The following is a 23196-nucleotide window of genomic DNA, read 5'->3' as shown; positions in this document are numbered from 1 at the left end:
GGTAGATAGGAAGAATGAGGGTGTATTATGAAGAACTTGTTAGAAGAATTTAGTGTAAATGTGGAAGGTAATAGGTAAATTCAGGTGACATAATGGTGCATTTTATAAAGATATCTGGTAACAGTGTTAATATGGAATATATGATTATGCTTTTAGTCACTGTAGTTGAAATATTTCCTAAAAAAATGCAGAATGAGATCCTGCTCTCCTAAAATAGCTTAAAATCTTTCTTAAGAAGAGCAAAACAATTTTAGATCAGAATAACAAAAAAGCAGTTCATATATTGGATAAATGTTTTTTGAGCTGGTAAATCACTTGCCATTGCAATGACCCATGCTCATAACAGACCTTGATACTGATAATTGGTCATGGAACTTGCTGCTGAGGAACCTAGAAGGTAAGAATTCATAGAACAACTCTGAGCAGCTGTTACTAATCAGCTTTGTTACTGAAATTAAACATTTTCACAGTCTCTTCCATGTAGGAGTTGGGGGAAGTGCTAATCAAAGTTTCGTAGAAGAGTTGGGCTTTGATGAATAGGCTTTTCAACCTTATTTTCTTTTGCTGTCTCATGAACTTTTTGGCTTGTGGCCTTAAATACACATGTACCATTATAAATCATACCTGGGTGTGTTCGTGCTGATACTCCTTTCACCTTCCTACTATTGCCTATTTCATAGTCTTTAAGATTTTCCAAAATTTCATTCATCCATGATGCAGATCCTTTTCTTTGAATTCTGATAGATTAACCCAGCTCCCCCTGCTCAGCCCTTTTTCTGTTGTCCTACTCTCTTATTGGTATGTTTGTCTGAATTCTATAATTAGATTGTAATCTAGGAAAAGCTCTAACAGTCTCTTCTATTTCCCACAAATACTAGTTGGTTCATTGTAGGGGAAATTTACATCAGTGTAGCAGCAATGGCTTAAACGTATAAAAGAAGAATATGCTGGAGACTGGTTACAATGTAGATGAGCCCTAATTGATTTAAAGTGAAGTGATAGTTTCCAGTTTTTCAATAATGATTTTGGGTTTTATCATTTCTTCCATTCTACCTCTAATTCTCATATTTAGATTATGGTCAGATCATTTTTCCCCCTCACTTTTGGTTCTAGACAAAAAATTTAGACTTTAATGCCGTTCATCCTGATTTGTTCAACAATAAAATCTCGCCTAAAGGACAAATACTATTTAAAATGTGTTTTTTGTTCAGAGCTATTTTGTAAAAGGGTGGCCCTAAACATTTATATACCCTTTCAATGAAGATTATGGAATTTGGGGGCCAGGTTGGCATTTATTTTCCTTTCCGAAAATAACAAGTTAACAGCACGTCTCCATCTAGATCACTTGCTGTATAGAATGACAGAGTTGGGGAAACGTTTTACGTCGTATGCCAGGGTCCCCTCTTCTCACTGCCTAGGTTTCTGGTAGCAAGAATGGTAAACCTTAATTCAATGCTTAATCGAATCCTTCAGTATTGAAGGAGGAAGGCACTGAAGTTTTTGTGGGGAACACTGAAAGATATTTTTGTAGGGGCATTTTTGAAAATGGTACTGGGAGCCAGAGGAGGGGGTGCTCCAAGATTGTGAGTTCCTTTTTGATTTCCCTTCAAAACCTCGATGCAGGCGGAGGCAAGAGCCTGGATGTGCGGAGGGCCCTGCAGCCCTGCGCGTGAAGACAACCGTCCGGGGTCTGTTTGCCCCTTTCCCCGCCCACCCATCAGTTCTGGCAGCGCATGCGCTGAGCCGTGTGCCGGAGAGTTGTCGGCTGGGAAATGGCGGCCGCAGGGTTGGTCGCTGTGGCCACGGCTGCAGAGTACTCTGGCCCTGTAGCGTCGGGAGGTAACCTCTCCGGTGTTAACTGCGGCCCAAGCTCCGGAGCAGGTACTGGTCCTGGCCCGGGTTCGTGGAGCCGCTCCCTCGATCGAGCGCTAGAGGAGGCGGCTGTGACCGGGGTGCTGAGCCTGAGCGGCCGGAAACTGAGGGAGTTTCCCCGGGGAGCGGCCAACCATGACCTGACGGACACCACCCGGGCGGGTGAGTGGGGCACGGGGCATCCCTGCTGACCATGGGCGCGGGACGCGGCGGGAGGCCGCTCCATCCGGTGGGAGGACTCGGGGCTAGTTACAGCCACCGGTCCCATAGCGCCTGGTTGGGACCGGACTAACGGGGAGAAGCCGACTGCCCGACCCACCCAGCAACCCCCCCCCCCCCCCCCCGCCCCGGCCTGCGGGCCAGACCCCGAGCCAGGGGCGAGGCGGCAGACTGCAGCATCTCTCGGGGAAGGAGACTGTAGAGATAGACACAGAGTGTGTTACTCTGCTAGAAAATTAACTTAATGCCGCTGAAGTAGACCCTTGCCCCGCCCCGGTTTCTGCAGGCCCTTTCGGATTGGGGATGCCAAAGTGACTTTGCTAAGATTTGGGATTTGCTAAGATTGGGCTCTCTTAATATGTTCAGAGCATGGGCCACTGCGTTGTTGGGGAAGCATTGATGGGAGCACTGACGTTTCTTCAAGAGTTGTTTTTAATGTGAGCCCTAAGGCTGTAACTTTTCTTTCTGTACCTTTATCTATTTGGCTTACTAGAGCCAACCTTCAGACTCCCATTACTTTTCTCACGCCCTCCCTGAAAAGTTGAGGGAAGAAAAGATACATAGATTGCCTACCCCATCTGTCTGTATTAACGCTTTTCAAAAATGAACATTACTTCGCTTTATACATATTTTTGAACACAGGAAAGGTAATAAGCAATTGGATATTATTTGGTTTTCTCAGTTGTAGAGAACAATGTTTGGTGACCGAGGCGCTTAACATAATATGCTTTTCTTGTGTTTAAAATATAGCTTCCTTAGGGAGTAGATTAAAAACTGAGCCTATTCATGTTTTACACAAAGGAGGAAAAAAATCCCCTACACAGGTTCGTGTAGTATGATGTAGTTAGGTATTTTATTTTGATATAGTGTTTTTTTTGGCAATGAAAGAATATGTAGTACTTTGTCTTATATTTATTCCATTTTATTTTATTTTAAAATCTTTGATTTGAAAATCTTCTATGTGCACTCATTAAAGGTTGATGGGTATTACATATGATTCACTCATGTTAGAAAAATAAACAGAACTGTTAAACTACTTTAAGAAACTTCTTTCCAGAGAAACTTTCACTCTAGTGTAAAATGGAAGAAATTAAATGTCTAATTATTTAATCTCTTTTGGAAGCAGTTGTACTGAAGATATTTTGTATTTTTAGTGAATGTTATTAAAATTAAACTTTCTTGCTAAGGTAAATATGAACAGCCACTTCCCTTTTGCTTATGTTCTGATAGACAACATCCACAATTGTCGTTCATAACCCAGATTACCTGATTCTGTTCAGGAGATGGCTGTATGGCGTATGATTGTTTCAGAGATGGGTAATGTGGCAATTTTATATTGGTGTGAGTCATTTCAGTATTACTCCATTAAACGCAAAGCTAAAGAACAAGTTGATTACAGCAGTTTATTTCATTCGTTATCTTACCTGCTTTTAAATAGTTCTAGGACCAACATGTTTTGCTTTTAAGAAATATTTTATTAACTGACAAAGAAAACCCAAAGGCATTTATGAAGAAAAAGAACCAATCCCAATAAATTTTTCCCTTACTGTGCTCTGAATTATTTTATTTTTTAAAGATTTTATTTCTTTTTTTTTTTTTTAATGTTTATTAATTTTGAGAAAGAGGGGAGGGACAGAGAGAGGGGAGGGACAGAGAGAATCCCAAGCAGGCTCTGTACTGTCAGTACAGAGCCCAAAGCTGGGCTCGATCCCACAAACTGTGAGATCCTGACCTGAGTTGAAATCAAGAGTCAGACACTCAACTGAGCCACTCAGGCACCCCTAAAGATTTTGTTTTTGGATAATCTCTACACCCAGTGTGGGGCTCAAACTCACAACCTCGAGATCAAGAGTCACACACTCTTCTGCTCTTCTGACTGAGCCACCAAGGCACCTGAGTTATTTTAAACAGATAATTTAATGCTGATATAATCATTTATTGAGTATACACTGTTTGCTATTCATTGTTAGGTGTTTTAAAATACATTGCCTTGTTAAATGCTCAAAACAACCAACCAATGGACTAAGCATTATTATCCCCACTTTACATGTGAAGAAGTACTCAGAATTTACAGATGAGGAATCACTCAGAAAGTCCCGTAATTAATATTGGTGGTAGAATTTCAGCCCAGGTCCATGGAACTCTTTTCTCTGTGCTATACGTCACAGCCTTCCTATGTACAGATAGATATTACTATTCCTGTGTTTGCAGATAGTGAAATCAAGATTTGGAGATACTAGATAATTTGCTCAAAGACCTGTAGCTAAAGGCCAGGGAAGGTAGTGTTAGCCAGGATTTGAGCCTAGTTTGAGATAACTCCAAACCCATAGCGTACCTATAGCTTAATGGATTCAGACACAACTTATGTTAACTAAAATGTTTTGTTAAGACTCTTTAAAATTTAAAGCCAGGAAAATTATTTGAATACCATATGTGTGTGTGTGTGTGTGTGTGTGTCAAAGTTGCCATATAGCCTGTTCTCTCATAATGTATATGGACTGTATCTGGTAGAGCTGCTGTCCTTCAAGAGTTTATATTCTAAGAAACAGCATATATTTCCCATACTACGTATAATTTGACATGATTAGAATTAATTAGGAACATTTTCTTGAGGCTTTTCACTCTTATTTGTTTTAAAAAGTAGATTTTTAGGAAAAGGGAAATATTTATTAGGGAATAGGTAATTTGATCCAGTGGACAATGAAAATTTTAGAAGGAAATCACAGAAGACTTCTTGGGGCAGAAATGTTGGAAAGGATTTGGGTAGGCAAAAATGAGAAGGAAAACCAATTCCAGGCAGTGGTGGACAACATGCAAAAATTCCTAGAGTATATGGCACATCAGTTAATTTTGCCAGTCTATTATGCATTACCCTTTCATCTGATTTACAGTAATCCAATTTTCGTAGGAAATCACTCCTCTCAGTTTCATGGCTATCCCAGCCCAACACAAGGGTGTGCATGTGACTGACGCCAGACCTAGCCAGTCAATATCCTTCTGGTCACAGTGATTGCTCAGAGATGGGCACATTTTCCAGTGAGCACACATGACTGTTAATTCTGAATTTTTTTATTGGAACTATTGAGAAAGAGGCATGATTTGGACCCTGGGGATTGCTGAGAGAATAGAATGTGAGCCTAGAGCTTACTAATAATTGGAAGGCAGAGCCAAAAGATGGAAAGAGTGAGACCAAGTTCTGATGACAGTGTTTGAACCTTTGGTTCAATAGCCAGGCCTTAAGATAGTGCTGTCCTTGGACAGCAAGTTAATAAATTCCCCTTTCTGCTTGATTTGAACAGAATTTTTTGTTACAAAATCAAGAGTCCTGACTAATACAGTGGGACTGCTTGTGATATTGTGGTCAGGCCAGTTTGGTCAGAATAAATGGTTGGATTAGAGAATGTCTAAGCTATCTTTTGCATATGTGGAAGCTAGATTGAGGATAGGTTAATTGAGTTTGAGACAGGGAGACTAATCAACATTCGTTCTCATTTGTTCAACAAACATTTGCTAAGGAATTTGATAAGTGCAGATATACAGAGAGGACCAGCATACTTTCTGTCCTCAAAGAATTCAAGGGATCTAATGGAGAAATAAATAAATGTGAAGATTATTTGACTTGTCTAGTAATAGCAAAACTTTTATGTATAAGGCATTATACTAACTATAATATAGAGGAAACAAAAATAAGAGGCTTTACCCTGTAAGAATTAAAAAAAGCTAGTAATCCAGTTGGATGACTACAATAATAATCTAAATCTCTGAAGGAATGAAAAATAGATATCATATTGGAAAATGAAAATGTAAAAATGCTGACTGAATATATATATATATTTTTTTATTGAATATATTTTTTAAAAAAGGACAGAAGGCATCAAAGATGACTGAGTGGTTAAATCTGGAGGATTAGGAAGATAGTGATGCTATTGATAATAATAGGTAACATTTATTGAACTGTTAGCATATTTCAGGTATTGTTCTGAGCTGCATATATAAAACATGCACATACAACAACAATATGAGTTGTAAGTATATTTTAACCCCATTTTACACATGAAAAATCGAAACTTGACATTGATTTGATCAAGGTTACACAGAGTAAGTGACATTGGGATTCAAATTCAGACACATCTGATCCTAAAACTTGTGGTTTTGATCAGTAAGCCATACTGACAAAGAAGTTTGCTATATATAATTTCGTTGATTTGCTTGATACTTTTAAAGGGGTTGTAGCACATGTAGTTAACCCTGTGCAATGAATAGAAATGTAAGTATGAGGGCGCCTAGGTGGCTCAGTTGGTTAAGCGTCCAACTTTTGATTTCTCCTTAGGTCATGATCTCATGATTCATGAGATCGAGCCCTGCATCTGTGCTGACAGTGTGGAGCCTGCTTGGGATTCTCTCTCTCTCTCTCTCTCTCTCTCTCTCTCTCTCTGCCCTTTCCCCATGCACACACATGTGCTCTCTCTCTCTCTCTCTGTCTCTCAAAATAATAAGTAAACATTTTTTAAAAAGTAAATCTGGAGCTTTTTTTTTTTTTTATCCTAAGTAAACTCTGCACCCAACGTGGGACTCCAGCTCATAACCCCAAGGTCAAAAGTTGCATGTTCTCCTGACTGAGCCAGCCAGGCACCTCTGTAAAGTTCCTGGGACCCCATACATTTGAGAGAGTCATAATGAAGAGTTTATGAGATTCTTGGTGAAAGAATATGGAGAGCGAAAAAGCTGGTTGCTGACAACCACGGGATACACTAGCATTTAAAAAGGCAAGAGGCAGAATCAGCCTGAGAGAAAGTCCAGTTCCACAACTAGGCCTTTACTAGAATTCACAAACTCCTAAAGCTGAAGGAACCATAATAACCATCTAAGTTATGTTACAAACAAGAAGCAGTCTCAGAGATTAAATGATGTGTTTAAGGTTAAGTAGTGAGATGGTGCTGTTTCACAGGAGGCAAATAGGGGTCATAGTTGAAGCTGTGAGAAATCTCTTCTGAATAAAAGGCAGAAAACAAACTAAAGCTTTGGGGGAAAAGACTATAGTAGAAGGCAGGAGGGAGAGACTAAAATTACACCCAAACAGAAAACAAATTTGAGATGTAGTAGGTGAGCTAAGATAATGCAGTGTTACTAAAGCCACAAGAATTGAGACTTTCAATGAGTGGATCCTTATTTCCTAGGTAAAGAAGAATGAGGATTGCTAAAAGGCAATTTAATTTTTCAAGGAAGCAGTCTGTAATTTTTCAAGGTAGCAATCTGTAAAATTAGTTTCATTAGGTTTGGAAATATGCACTGCAGTTCCGGGTCTTAAGTAGAAATCATATAGCTCTTGGATTCATACATGTATTTTGTATCAACCACAGTATATGTACTGTGAATTTTTGTAGAGTAGTGCTCTCCAATATGGTAGCTATTAGCTGTAGGTGGTTATTTAAAATAAGTTAAAATTTAAAAATTTGTTTCCTCAGTCACACCACATTTCAGGTACTCAGTAGCCACATGTGTCATATTGGACACATCACACATTAGATCTACTCCCTGTCATATTGGGCAGCACAGACAGTAGAGCCTTTCTGTCATTGCAGAAGGTTATATTCGACAGTGATGCTGGGGCATACTGTTTTGACTAGAACTGAAATTTGTTTTCTGTTATTTATTTTCTAAAACATATCTCTGTTGGCAAGGTCTTTCTGTATCCAAGACAGTAAGCCACCATGGTCTCTAGAGCTGAAAACACTGTGCAATAATGGTGAGAAGGCAGAGGCAAAGGTAGGAGGTGGCAGCAAATGGGGTCCGATCATAATGACATGAACCTTGGGACCATCTCAGTGGTGGGTGGGGGAATATATTAATTTTTTCTTTTAGAAATAAAATCTTGTTAACAAAGGATGACATTTTTAAGCATGTCATCTTTGTTAATAGAGGCATTAATATATATTTGACACATTTGCCATCCCCTGAAGCATTCAATGTGTTCAAATCAGGAAGAATATTCTACGAGCCTCAGAAATGAGGAAAGAGTAGAAAAGAATAAAACTAATTTTATTTGATTAATGAGACAGGTTCAGTTTAGTATACTTTAAAAATCATTTCTTCTGATATTAACAGTTACATATGTTCATTGTGTTAGGAAAAGTTTTAAAGAAGACATTAAAGATCATTCATGGTTCCACTTACCAGAGGTAAATTTAGTAGTAAACACTGGTTGAAACTCTTTCAAACATTTTCTTCACAAATGTACACATTCTTACTTTTTTTTTTCCCTTAAGTTTATTTATTTATTTTGAGAGAGAGAGAGACAGAGTGAGCAAGGGAGGGGCAGAGAGAGAGGGAAAGAGAAAATCTGAAGCAGGCTCCACACTGTTAGCATTGAAGTCTGGTGCAGAGCTTGAACTCACAAACCATGACCTGAGTGGAAACCAAGAATTGGACACTTAACTGCCTGACCCACCCAAGCACCCCTCTTACTCTTTAATATATAAAAATGAGATCATAAAAGGCTGTTTTATCATCTAATTTTTTTTTCACTACATGAAATGCAATACCAGAAACTAGAGATCTGTAGCATAATTTTTTAGTTTTTTTTATTTTTTCTTAATGTTCGTTTATTTTTGACAGAGAGAGAGAGAGACAGAGCATGAGCAGGGGAGGGGCAGAGAGAGGGGGAAACACAGAATAGGAAGCAGGCTCCAGGCTCTGAGCTGTCAGCACAGAGCCCGACACGGGGCTCGAACTCACAGACCATGAGATCATGACCTGAGCCGAAGTCGGATGCTCAACCTAGCCACCCAGGCGCCCCTAATCTACCCTCTTGATGCGCATTTGGATTGTTTTCAACTTTCACTATTACATATGGTATTGCTGAGGATAACTTTGTATGTGTGTATTTGCAAACTTATCCAATTATTTCCTCATTGATTGGCTAAAAAGTATGCACAATTTAGGGGTTTTTATACACATTGTAAAATTGCCCTTCCAGAAGGATTGTTCAGTTTAGATTTGTATCATCAGTGCATATGAGTTGACTTTGCACCCACTGATCTTCTCATTCATTTTGATCTGTGTCATTCTGATAGGTGACAGATTATATCTCTTCATTCTGTATTCAGTGCAGCTTGAGGAATGTAGTTTTTTCTACAAGAAGAAAAAGTATATAAATTCAGGGAAAAAAGATTTACTTTTTCTGTTTCTACTTTGTGTCATAGAACCAGTTGATAACAAAGAATTGGAAGCTCTTTGTACTTGTATATAACCCCTGTATATTTAATTTGAACTCTTTTATAATTGTAATAGTAATACATGTTTACTATAGAAAGTCTGGAAAAACAGTACACAAAGGAAAGAAGGAAATGGTTCTACTGTATGGATAAATCACTGTGAACATTTTTACATGTTCTTCCAGTTGTTTTTTTTAATGTATGTACATACACATTGAAAAACACAGTATCAGCTTTTTGTAGTTTGCTTTTTCCATCTTATAGCATATTAGAAATATTGTGTTATGTCTGTTAACATTTTCTTGTAATAGAATTTAATAACTGCAGAGTATGTACTTAGGCAGATCCCTTGTATTGGGCATTTAGGCCATTTCAAATTTTTTATTATTATAAGTAACTATGAATGTTTTTTAATATAATTCTTTGCTTACATCTCTTATTATTTCTTTTGGGTTAATTCCTAGAAGTGGAATTGTTCTAACAAATTGTATGCAATTTTAAAAACTTAAAACAATTTACAAACAACATTTCAAAAGCAGTTCCTCATAGAAATAGTGTTACGTATTGAACACAGCCTGGCCAGGTTTATAGACAAAACACAAAAGCCTCATATTTTTTCCTTAAACATGAAAGTTGGCTTAACTCACATTTCAACCTCTTTATATCTAACAGCTGCAGTCTCCCACATATAAAGAAGTCTTGGAATTTTCTTAAGAATTCCACTCTGTATTTTCATGCTTGTTTTAATAACAAATCTGTGGCTTCAAATTACCAACCATTAGGGAAAACCAAACCAAATAGGTTTCTGTAATGTTTATTCTGTTGTTTTTCTGTAATCCCCCCAACCTATGGCCAATACATATCCCAGTCAGAAGTATGGATATTCATATTGTATATGCTGCTACTGTATGTAACAAAGTTTCTGTGGAAATATGCATATTGAATGAATGGGATATTAAGAACACGTCTCAGGAAATAACGTTATATCCCTCTTATAACTTCATCTCCGTTTGAAATGAGAAAGCCTATAGCTCTAATATATTTTCACCACATGCTTCTTCCTTTCTCTTCTGCCTGAGGAACAGCACAATTCTTATATTGTACCAATTCAGTAGGGAAGGCTGATGTAAAAGATTTCTGTTATCAACACATACACGCATGCATAAACACCTGCACACATACTTTTTATGCAGAGGCAGAGACCATGGGGGAAATCATGGCTGTTGGGTATAAAGGCATCTGAAATAATTTGTTTCAGGCGGGGAATCTAGTCTCAACTGTACTGACATTTTTTTTTTAATAGTAAGGGTCAGTTGTATGATGGTCCCTTTAGGCAGGGTGAGAAGATGAGTCATAGATCACCACAAAAATCAATGTTGGGACTTAGAAGAATGGCAGCAGTGTTGGGGCCAAGGATTTTGTAGGGCTCATTTCTTTTTACTGTAGTTGTATTTGGGGGCTGACTGGTTAATGTTATGAAATACGATAACATGAAATAGGACTTTTGAGTAGTAATATACATATTCATTATTTTTTTCAGTTTACTTATGAAATAGTTACTCCTTAAACTTAGAAACAAATATGGTAATTCACACAAAGGAACATTATTTTGAGTTCCTGAAGTAGCCAGCAATATCCAATGCAGTGTTACTAATTTTAGAATCATAAACTAGTCCTAAAACCTAAAAATTTAAGGTATTTCCTTATTCACTTTGAACTTTCTTCCTTGTTCTTGTAAATATTTTGAGTTTTATTATTTGAAGTCTTAAACCAAGGATTTTAACTGGTTTATTAAACTGATTTCTTGCAAACACTAGGTAATAGACTTTTTTCCATTAAAAACCGGTTTTAAAAGATGATCTGCACATCATAGAGTGAAAAGATAAAGCACAGAGTAAGAAAAGATTTCTAACAAATACACCAAGCAAATATTACCTAGAATATCTATAGGATTTCTACAAACAAGAAGACAACCCAATAGAAAACAGAAAACTAAACTGGTACTTTTCTATAGAGGAATTTCAAATGACCAATAATGTGAAAAAGTGCTCAACCTTATTAGTAATCGAAGGAATGGAAAATAAAACCAAACTGAGGTACTACTCAAACTGATGATACCAAGTGCTGGAAAAAAGAGCACTGGGGATGTGCATACATTGCTGATGGGAATGTTAATCCGTGCATTGACTTTGAAAAATACTTAGGAAAATTAAAAATACACATACTCTTTGACCCAGACATTCCAGACCCTGAGATGTATATCCCAAAGAAACTTGTGTATATGTACACCAGGATATATTGGCTTAAAACAACACCCATTTATTATCCTCCAGTTCTGTAAGTCAGAAGACTGGACTCAGCTGATTTATCTATTTAGGGTCTCACAATGCCAAAATCAATGTGTTGGTCAGGCTGGACTCTTATCTGGAGACTTGGTCCAGGATCATTCAGAATTCAGGTCCTCATAGTTATAAAACTGAGGTCTCTGTTTTCTTGCTGGTTGTTGCCTTCAGGTCACTCTGGGGTCTTGAAGGCTACCTGCATTCCTTATAGTGGCCCTCTCCACCTCTTCAAGCCAGCAATGGTGTGTCCAGTTGTCATGCTTAGAATCACTGACTTCTGCTACCAGCCAGAGGGCTCATGTGATGAGACTGCGTCCAGCCAAATTATCTCTTTTTAGTTTAATTCAAAGTCATTTGACTAGTAAGCTTAATTATATCTGCAAAATCTGTTCTGCTACATATGGAACATAGAGTATATTTCATATTTATAGTCCCAGGGATTTGGGTGGGAAATCTTGGGGAGGGAGACCATTTTAGGATCTGGCTTACCATAGACAGTTGTGTCTTACTCTTTATTGTACAACACCTAGTACAATACCAAATGCCCTTTGAGAATGTATTGAGTGGATGGTTGGATTAATAAGTGAGTGAAAAAGAAGGTGAAAACAGGAATAATTTAGAGTTTATTCACTTTCTTAGCTTTGAAAATGACAGGTGACTTCTGTGTTACTGGGTTTAATGGACACCCTTGGGTCTTCAAGGGTATGGTAGAATTCAATCATCAGAACATTCACAGGGTGCCTGGGCGACACAGTTGGTTGTGTCCCACTCTTGATTTTGGCTCAGGTCATGATATCATGGTTTTGAGATTGAGTCCCAAGTCGGGCTCCACACTGTATGTGGAGCCTCCTTGCAATTCTCTCTCCACCCCCCCACTGCCCCTCCCTGGCTTACGCACATGTGTTCTCTCTCTCTCTCTCAAAACAAAAACAAACAAAATTCTCAAGGATAATACCAGTGAATATGCTTCCCTTCGATGTCAAAAAGTCAGGTGTTCAGACTGTCTTTAATTGGTGTCATAGAGGGTAAGAGTTGTTACACGTGCTAAAATTCAGTCCCTTGAAATATAACCCAGTTGTAGCAGTGAGAATTTCTAGGTCTGTGCAGAATATCAAAGTAGGATCTTGATTTGCTAATAAAAGAAATTTTAAACTCCTTACAGTGAAGTAGGCTTTCCATATATATTCAATAATTATAACTTTGATAATTATGCAAGTCTCAGTTGTCTGAGGGGAATCTTAGCCTTGTAAGTATGTGATGCTTTTTATGACTTAGTAACATTGTGATTTCTGGCCATTTATTATCAGGTGACAAACTGTAGCCTATTCTCAACCTTGAGTGTGGGTAAAATCATCTGTGGCACTTCAAGGAATGTACATTTCTGTGTCCAGACTCTAGAAAGAGTTTGATTCAGGAGATCTGGGGTGGGAGTTCTTTAAGCTGCATTTTTAACAAGCACCCTGATTGTTCTAGATGCAGGTGACCTAAGAGCTACCACTTGAGAAATTCTTCCTTAGACTTTGCTACTTTAAAATTCATTTAGGACCCTTACTTTACTGCATTATATGAGGGTATCGTGAAGTTCTAAAATGTATTTTTAAGTTAATCTTTAATTTAAATGTTTATTTTTAAAATTTATTTTGAGAGAGAGAGAGCGAACACAAGATGGGGAGGGACAGAAAGAGAGAGAATCTCAAGAAGATCTCACGACTGTGAGACCATGACCTGAGCCACAATCAAGAGTCAGACGCTTAACCAACTGAGCCACCCAGGTGCCCCTAATCTTCAGTTTGCAGTTGGTTAGTGTATATTTTGTGTAGTTGTGTTCATTAGTTTGCTTCTGTTTATTTTTTTAAAAGAGCTCTTGAAAGCTTGGCATTTTCTGTTTCTCATCACTTAATATCTTTGTATGAAACCTGAATAGTTTATTCATTAGTATGAAATATTGGTATTAAGTGACTTAATAGATCTTAGGTTTTAACATTTCTAGTATGAGAGTTAAACTTTAATATAATGTACTGATGAAATTTAATTGAGCTATCCTTGACTAGAAACACTGATGTTTTAAATGTTGGTGTTTTCCTAGTTTTAGAAATCCTGATATTAAACAATGCAATCATACCACACAAATTTCTTTCTTTCTTTCTTTCTTTCTTTCTTTTTCTTTCTTTCTTTCTTTCTCTCTCTCTTTTTCTCTCTCTCTCTTTTTCTTTCTTTCTTTCTTTCTTTCTTTCTTTCTTTCTTTCTTTCTTTCTTTCTTTCTTTCTTTCTTTCCCCCATTAAGTAAATAGATATTTTTGAGAATTTAGAAGTTTTAGGCACCAGGAATGTTACAATAAGCAAGACAGTCAACTTCATGGTGCTCATGTTCAATGAAAACCCCAAATCACACAGGACACAGAAAAGAGTTCCCTAATCCTAATTGAGAATGATCAGAAGAGGTCCCCCTAAAGTCCTGAAATTTCCATTGAGTCTTTTTTTAAAAAAATTTCTTTTGTAAATTTTTATTTATTTATTTATTTATTTATTTATTTATTTATTTATTTGTTTATTTATTTATTTATAAATTTACATCCAAGTTAGTTAGCATATACTGCAATAATGATTTCAGGAGTAGATTCCAATGATTTATCCCCTATGTATAACACCCAGTGCTCATCCCCACAGGTGTCTTCCTTAATGCCTCTTACCCATTTAGCCCATCTCCCACCCACAATCCCTCCAGCAACCCTCAGTTTCTTCTCTGTATTTAAGAGTCTCTTATGTTTTGTCCCCCTCCTTGTTTTTATATTATTTTTACTTCCCTTCCCTTATGTTCATCTGTTTTGTATCTTAAATTCCACATATGAGTGAATTCATATGATATTTGTCTTTCTCTGACTAATTTTGCTTAGCATAATACCCTTTAGTTCCATCCATAAATTTTCTTTAGATGATGTGTGGAAGAAACTGATTGAGAATGCAGTAGTAACTGTAGGGAGAAACATTTTGATCACTGATATGCTTTAGAACTACCTAAGTGAATTACATCGAGGGTAGTCAAAATAGATCACCCCACCATAGTCACTGCATAGAACGTGGTTAAGTTTGACATAAGACATGTTGGGTGTTATGAAAACAAATATTGTACTGAATTTAGTCTCTTAGGAAAAAAATTAATAAATTATTTTGTTTAAAAAAAGTCATTTAGGAAAATAGGAATTTTTCACATCCTAAAGATGTTTTTGTTAGGTAAGCCAAAGTTTTTATTCAATTAAAGAAAACCAGTTTTTAATTGAAATGTTAGCTGACATATGTTGTGTTAGTTTCAGGTGTACACCATAGCGATCAACAATTCTATATATTATTCACTGCTCACAATGATAAGTGTAGTCACCATCTATCACCATGTAAAATCATTACAGTACTATTGACCATATTCCTCCTGCTATCATTTTCATCCCTGTGACTTATTTATCTATTTATTTATTAAACGCTTATTTATTATTTTTTTTAATTTTTTTAAATGTTTGTTTATTTTTGACAGAGAGAGAGAGAGACAGAGCATGAGTGGGGGAGGGGCAGAGAGAGAGAGGGAGACACAGAATCCAAAGCAGGCTCCAAGCTCTGGCTGTTAGCACATCGCCCCACGCGGGGCTTGAACTCATAGACAGCGAGATCATGACCTGAGTCGAAGTCGGACGCTCAACCAACTGAGCCATCCAGGTGCCCCAAATGTTTATTTATTTTTGAGAGAGAAAGAGAGAGAGCATTGAGTGGAGAGGGGCAGAGAGAGAGGGAGACACAGAATCTGAAGCAGGCTCCAGGCTCTGAGCTGTCAGCACAGAGCCCGACACAGGGCCTGAACTTGTGAACTGCGAGATCATGACCTGAGCTGAAGTCAGATGCTTAACCAACTGAGCCACCCAGGTGCTCCCCACAATGACTTATTTATTTTATAACTGGAAGTTTGTACCTCTTAATTTCCTTCACTTGTCTTGCCCAACCCATTCCCCTCCCCTCTGGTTTTGTTTGTTCATTTTGTTTTTTAGATTTCACATATAAGTAAAATCATATGGTATTTGTCTTTCTTTGAGTGACCTATTATACTTAGCACAATATTCTCTAGGTCCATTCATATTGTAGCAAATTGTAAGATCTCATTCTTTTTTATAGCTGAGTAATTTATATATATAATGTGGTGTGTGTGTGTGTGTATGTGTGTGTGTGTATATGTGTATGTGTGTGTGTATACATACATATCTTACCTTCTCTGTCCATTAATTTATTGAAGGACACTTAGGTTGCTCCCATATATTGGCTATTGTAAATAATGCTGCAGTGAACGTAGGGTTGCGTATATCTTTTTGAATTAGTGTTTTCATATTCTTTGAGTAAATACCCAGTAGCAGAATTACTGGGTTGTCTGGTATTTCTATTTTTATTTTTTGAGGGACCTCCGTACTGTTCCCCATAGTGGTGTACCAATATACATTCCTACCAAGAGTGCAGGAAGGGTACCCTTTTATCCATATCCTTGCCAACACTTATTTCTTGTTTTTGTTTGTTTTGTTTTTGATACTAGCTGTTCTAGCTGGTATAAGGTGATGATCGTATTGTGGTTTTGATTTGCATTTCTCTAATGATTAGTGATGTTAAGTATCTTCTCATGTGTCTGTTGGCCATCTGTATGTCTTCTTTGGAAAAAAATATTCAGGTCCTTTGCCCATTTTTAATCAGATTATTTGGTTTTGTTTAGGTTTTTTTGGTGTTGAATTATATAAGCTCTTTAAATATTTTTTATATTAACTCCTTATCAGATGTATCATTTGTGAATACCTTCCATTCAGTACGTTGCCTTTTTGTTTTGTTGATGGTTTCTTTTGCTGTACAAAAGCTTTTTATTTTGGTATAGTCCCAGTAATTTATTTTTGCTTTTATTTCCCTTGTCTGAAGAGACATCCATAAATATGTTGCTAAGACTAAATGTCCAAGAGAATACTGTGTGTTTTCTTTTAGGAGTTTTATAGTTTCAGGTCTTAAACATTTAGATCTTTCATCCATTTTGAGTTTTGGCATCAGGATAATGCTGGCCTTGTAGAATGAATTTGGAAGTTTTCCTTCCTCCTCTTTTTTTTTTGGAATAGTTTGAGAAGAATAGGTATTAACTCTTTTTTAAATGTTACAGTACAATTGTACTGTACAATTCACAGTACAATTCATCTGTGAAATCATCTAGTCCTGGACTTTTGTTTGTTGGGAGTGTTTTGATTACCAGTTCATTTTTGGTATTAGTCATCTGTGTGTTCAAATTTTCTATTTCTTCCTGGTTCGGTTTTGGAAGATTGTATGTTTCTAGGAATTTATCCATTTCTTCTATGTTGTCCAATTTGTGGTGTGTAAAAAAAAGTTTTTTAGAGAGATAAAGAGTGTGTGAGCAGCAGGGGAGGGGGAAGGAAGGGAGGGAAGGAGAGAGAGAGAGAAAGAGAAAGAGAGAAAAAAAAACAAAACAAAAAAACAAAGCACAACCCCGGGATCATGACCTGAGCCGAAATCAAGAGTGGGACACTTAACTGACTGAGCAACCCAAGTGCCCCATAATTTTTTTTTTTAAAGTAAGCTCTACGCCCAATGTGGGGCTTGAACTCATGACCCCAAGATCAAGAGTTGCATGCTCTACTGACAGAGCCAGGCAGGAGCCCCTGGTATGTAATTTTTCATAGTATTGGTTATTTCCCCTCTTTCATTTCTGAATTTCTTGTTTGAGTCCTCTCTCTCTCTCGCTCTTTTTTTTTTTTTTTTTTTTTTTCTGATCAGTCTGGCTAAAGGTTTATCAATTTTGTTTATTGTTTCACAGAACACCCTCTTGGTTTCATTGATCTTTTTTATTCCTTTTTTAGTTTCTATTTCATTTATTTTCATTCCAATCTGAAGGGCGCCTGGGTGGCTCAGTTGGTTAAGCGTCTGACTTCGGCTCAGGTCATGATCTCACAGTTCATGGGTTCGAGCCCCGCGTTGGGCTCTGTGCTGACAGCTCAGAACCTGGACCCTGCTTTAGATTCTGTGTGTGTGTGTGTGTGTGTGTGTCTCTCTCTGGCCTTCCCTCACTAGTGCATGTGTTCTCTCTCTCTCTCGCTCAAAAATAAATAAGCATTAAGAAAAAAAAAAAAAAAAAAGACACTCAACCAACCAAGCCACCCAGCTGCCCCAAAACATAAAAAATAAAAAAATAAGGGTTGCCTGGGTGGCTCAGATGGTTAGACGTCCAACTTCAGCTCAGGTCATGATCTCATGGTTCATGGGTTCAAGTCCCATGTTGGGCTCTGTGCTGACAGCTTGGAGCCTGGTGCCTGCTTCGGATCTGTGTCTGCCCCTTTCTCTCGCACTCTGTCACTGTCTCTTAAAAAATGAATAAACGTTTAAAAAATTTTTTTTAATTAAAAAAAATATTGTGTCACTGAAAAACCTTGTTGTCAAAGTTATGAATAGATGACTAATATACATGAAAAATAAAGTATTGAAAGTGAGCATGTATTCACTGAGCATTCCCAGTGTTCTTGGTTATAAGCAACAGAAATCAACTGTGGTTATGAGTAGCCTACCAAATCCCTGGAAGGGTTGGAGAAGCAGGCTGGAAGGATAAGTAACTAGGAATATACCCTAAATCATATGACAGGGCAGGTCCTTTGAAGAAACCATCAGCACTGCCACTGGGATGGACCCCTCAGCTTGTACCGTGAACATGCCATGACAGTGGATATACACACCAGCACTGGAACTTTTGCTGCCAGTGCCTCTGGAAACTGGGATGTAACCGCTCTGCTTTAAATTCACGGTTAGGGAAGGATGTGTCTGTTTGGAGGAACCTAGATTATGTACCCATACTTCTAGCCCTAAGAGAGGCTGAGAAAGCAAATGTACTATGTAGCAGTTTTTAGCTTCTGTTGAGGAAAGAAGTCTGTTTCATAAAGTATTGGATTGCCCAAACATAATAATAGTGTTTAGAATCTGGACAGCCTTAAAAAATTGCATGTGTCTCCTATAAGTTGTATTTAATACTAAAACCAAGTAACCAAGTAAGCCTTTAGTAGAGTATATAATTACAATAATAAACATTAAGCAAACATTAAATAATAAGCATTAGTTTACTGACTATAATTAGTATAACTTTTCTACAGCCAAACTTTTTATTTCTTAGTCAAGTTAGGAGAGGAGGAAAAGATTTATTGATTAGGTTTTTTTCTGGGAGTACCTTCAGTTTTTTTTTTTTTTCTTCTTTTATTCTGAGAATATCCTCAGTATCTTTTTAGTCTGCATTAATTTGGAGAGACTAAAGATGAACAGTGTTGCCTAGCTCCTGCCCTTTCAGATGTCTGCAGTGTCCATAATCCTAATATCTAGGGACAGTATTCTATTGTCATTTTAGCCAGCAGCCCCTATAGTAAAAAGTTTTTGACAACAAATATGTTTACTTATTTATATATTATATGTATGTACTAAAACTATATGCTATAAAATATACATAAAATACAAAATTTTAAAGGAGAAATTAAATATAAATAGGAAAGTTCTAATGTTTTTCTTTCACACTACAATGGATCATTTTGTGTATCCTCTGGATAGTAGCTTCACTCTCCTCCTTTGGAGACTACTGATACAAACAGTAGTTAGCTTCTTACTGATCTTTTGGTAGGAGAAAGGAGATTTAAATATTAAGTATCTGAAAACATTGTAGGCTCTACTTTGCGGCAGTATGGGGAAGGGGAGACAGTCTGAGATAAGAAGTTCAAGGATATAGAGCTCAAAAGGAAAGTATGTAAGACGAAGGTTGAAGAAATCTCTTGAAGCAATGTCGTAGATGAAGAGGGACTCCTTGCATAGCATGTGACAAACTAGTGTGTATAGGAAGTGGGGGATGGGATAGTAATAGCTGACCTGCTCCCATGGATTTGAGGGGCTGGGGTGCAGTAGGTGCAATGTTATTTTGGGAATAAGACGATTTGCATGTTTTAGCCTTGCTTCTTTACTGTTAGTTGTTTGGCTTAAGTCAGTCTTTCTTATCTTTCCTCATTTAGAAAAAAAAAAAGAGAGCAGACTGGATTGGAGTTAAGGTTTAGGAGGCCTTGGGGTTTTGAGGAATCTCCTCAGAGGTTGAGCTTTGGCATGGGTGTGAGTTAAGCTGTGCCCCCTTCCCCGGATTGGCTTCAGCTAGAGTCAACTTTGCATCTATGGTATATTCATTCAACAAATAATTTTAACTTTGACCTGGTGCCTGAGCTCCATACTTACATATTTAGTTGCCTACTTGATATTTCCATTAGATGTTTTAAGAGGCATCTCAAGTTTACCTTGAATAGAAAGGACTTGTGATGTGTGGACCCTTCTTTCTCTGTCACCAAAAAGAGAGAGAGAGAGAGAGAGAGAGAGAGAGAGAGAGAGAGATATGACACTACTATCCATTTCTTGAACTGGGAACTCCTCTCAATGTTACCACCATCTATGCTCAGGCCCCAAGCCTGAGTCATCCTTTATTCTGTTTCTCCCACCCTCCTCAATCTGTTAGCATCACTGTTGCCATGAACTACTGCAGACATCTGCTAACTAGTCTTCCAGTTTCTACTCTCACCCCTTGAAAGCATTCTCCATGTAACAGCCAAAATGGTCAATCAAGGGGTGCCTGGATGGCTCAGTCGTTAAGCATGTAACTCTTGACTTTGGCTCAGGTTATGATCTCACCATCATGAGATAGAGCCCCATGCCAGGCTCCACACTGGGCATGGAGCCTGCTTAGGATTCTCTGTCCCTCTGCCTCTCCCCTGGTCGTGCAAGCACATGCTCTCTCTTTCTCAAAAGGAAAAAAAAAAATAACATGAAATGTCAATCAGATCATGTCACTTCCCTGTAAAATCAAACAAAATTCTATAGTAGTTATCAGCTGACATTTGTATAAAATTCAGATGCCTTACCAGGGACTAAAAAAGCCTTAACTTGATTCATTTCTGTGCCTAGCTCTTTAAATCTTAGTCCACTTACACTTCTTTCTCATCAAACATATCAAACTTGTTTTCCTTCTGTGGCTTTTGTACTTGTTATCTTGTCTTCATGGAATGCCCTTCCTCTAAATCTTTGTGTGATTGGATGCCTCTCATCCTTTAGATTTTAGCTCAAATATGGATGAGTACATATAAAGTACTTAGAGTAATTCTTAGCTTATAGCAAATGATCAATAAATACTATTAGCTCTTTACCCCCAAAAATTTACCTCTTTGGAAAGGTTAATGACAAATCCTGTTCAAGTGTCCTGAACCACTTGCCCTCTAGTGCTATTCTTTATTTTCTTCATAGCATGTCCCTATTTGTTGATTGCTTACTCTATTATAATATAAGCTTCATTAGAATAACAGTTTTGTCTGTAGCCCCCGCATTTACAGTAGTGTGTGCCACACAGTATACCTTCAGCAGACTTTTGAATAAATGAATGAATGACCCCTTAGTTGATATATCATAAACCTGTCTAGGTCTGCTGTCATTGAATTTGTTCAGGATTTTTTTTGTCTGAAAAATCATTATTTTGGCTTCATTTTTTTTCACAAGGTACAGAATTGTTGCTTGGCAGGTTTCCCACCCTTGTCCATTTTCGCACCTTAAAAATGTCTGTATGTTGTCTTCTGACTTCCATAATTTCTGTTGAAAAATCAACTTTCAGTTTATTTTGTTAATGATATATTTAAGATAACATTTATTTTTTCTCTGGCTGCTTTTAAGATTTTTTTTGTCTTTGATTTTCTGCAGTTTGATTATGATGTGACTTTCTTTGTATTCATCCTACTTGAGGTTTGCTGAGCCTCTTGCATCTGTGGATTGAAAAATTCTTGGTCATTGTTTGGTTTCAGTAACACAACCTTTTCTGTTTTCTTGGTTGATAACTACTATTCAGTGTCATGATTATTCTTTTAAATTGTTATGCCCTGCTTTTCCTAGGATACTATTCCATAGCATCTTCTTTTGAAAATTTCAAGAAGCTCCATGGTCCTTTAAAGTTTTGCTATTCAGGGGTGCTTGGGTGGCTCAGTCGGTTGAGCGTCCAACTTCCGCTCAGGTCATGATCTCAGAGTTTGTGAGTTCGAGCCCCATGTCGGACTCTGTGCTGGCAGCTCAGAGTCTGGAGCCCGCTTTGAATTCTGTGCCTCCCTCACTCTCTGCCCTTCCCCTGCTCACATGCTTTCAAGAATAAATAAACAGTAAAAAATAATAATAATAAAATAAAATAAAATTTTGCTATTCATAGTATGGTCTAGGGACCAACAACATAGCATCACCTAGGATCTGATGAGAAATGCAGAATTTCAAACCCTGTTGCAGAATTAGAATCTGCATTTTAAGAAGATCCTCAAGTGATTCTGAGAGCAGTACAGTTTGAGAAGCACTGCTCTAAAGTTAATTGGGTAATTGAGGTTGCTGTCTTTTCCCAAAGGATTTCTAAGTAAATAATTGACCCCAGTTATTTTAACCCCATGCCACATGGGCTGACCAAATGAGCCCTTTAACACCAGTCTTTTAAAAAAAAGAGAGAGAGAGAGAGGACTCTTTTGGTGAGTACAGTAGACAAAGAAGAAAGCTATGACACCAGTTACCTTTTCTAGGATACGATATGCTCATCATCTGGTCATATTATGGATATGTGTATAGTTAGAGTTAATTGTGATATCAACAAATCCTTTTGAACTGTGCCTTGGCTTAGCTGGGCCCCTGCCAAAGTTATGCTGAAAAGGTAAAAAAGCCTTTGTATGTCATCTTAATAGGTGGAGAAACCCCAGCCTGTGTCCAAAGCTCAATCTTCTTGTGTTATTTTGTCTTTCTTGTGTTATTCTTTTATGAGAATTGAGGCTTTTTGCCAAAATTGTTATACCATAAACAGACCTTTAATACCCCTTGGTATCTTTGTTTCTAATATTTGCTTTTTAGAAGCCTAATCATTACTGGCTCAATTGCTTACCTTCCTTTTGAAGTCATTGTTTAATAACAGTAGGAACTGGGGCGTCCTGGTCGTTCAGTCATTTGAGCAATGACGCTGGATTTCGGCTCAAGTCATGATCCCAGGGTCGTGGGATTGAGCCCCATGTTGGGCTCTGTTTAGCGTAGAGCCTACTTAAGATTCTCTCTCTTTATTCCCCTCTGCCTCTCTTCACCACTCATGCATGCTGGCTCGCTCGCTTTCTCTCTCTCTGAAATAAATAAATAAATAACAATAGGAACTAGACATTCTCAAAATCAACAAATCAACAATGAACAGCACAGGTTTATTAATTTTGCTGTCTTATCATAGTACATGCAGTTTGTAAATACTTCTTTCCTTTTATCACAAAAGAAGGAAAATTTGTTATAATAGGTACTGATTTCTTCACAGTACCCTCCATGTTCTCTTTCTTTTTCAGGATCCTTCTGGACTTAAGGATCTCTTAGAGATTTAAGATGTTTATAAGTGGCTAACTATACTTGTTGTATCCCATATTCGTGTCACTGCCTGCACCCTTCGTGTGTGGGAGCCCTCCTCTTGGACAAGCCTCTTT

The 23196-nt window shown here is 37.6% G+C and overlaps 1 protein-coding gene across 8 annotated transcripts in view; it reads left to right on the top strand.

Moving 5' to 3' along the window:
- Window positions 1-1761: 1761 nt before the first annotated feature.
- Window positions 1762-23196, top strand: part of LRCH3 (leucine rich repeats and calponin homology domain containing 3) — a 119077-nt gene continuing 97642 nt past the window's right edge. For all 8 annotated transcript variants that reach the window (XM_042903618.1, XM_042903615.1, XM_042903619.1 and 5 more), the window contains exon 1: window positions 1762-2034. In XM_042903618.1, the coding sequence (XP_042759552.1) occupies window positions 1773-2034 (262 nt within the window). In that variant the 5' untranslated portion in view covers window positions 1762-1772. The remainder of the gene's footprint in view (window positions 2035-23196) is intronic.

Source organism: Panthera leo, chromosome C2 (genome assembly GCF_018350215.1).
Source record: "Panthera leo isolate Ple1 chromosome C2, P.leo_Ple1_pat1.1, whole genome shotgun sequence".
Lineage (NCBI taxonomy): Eukaryota > Metazoa > Chordata > Mammalia > Carnivora > Felidae > Panthera > Panthera leo.
Note: the sequence above shows the minus strand (reverse complement) of the source record. Positions and strands in the feature narration are given on the sequence as shown.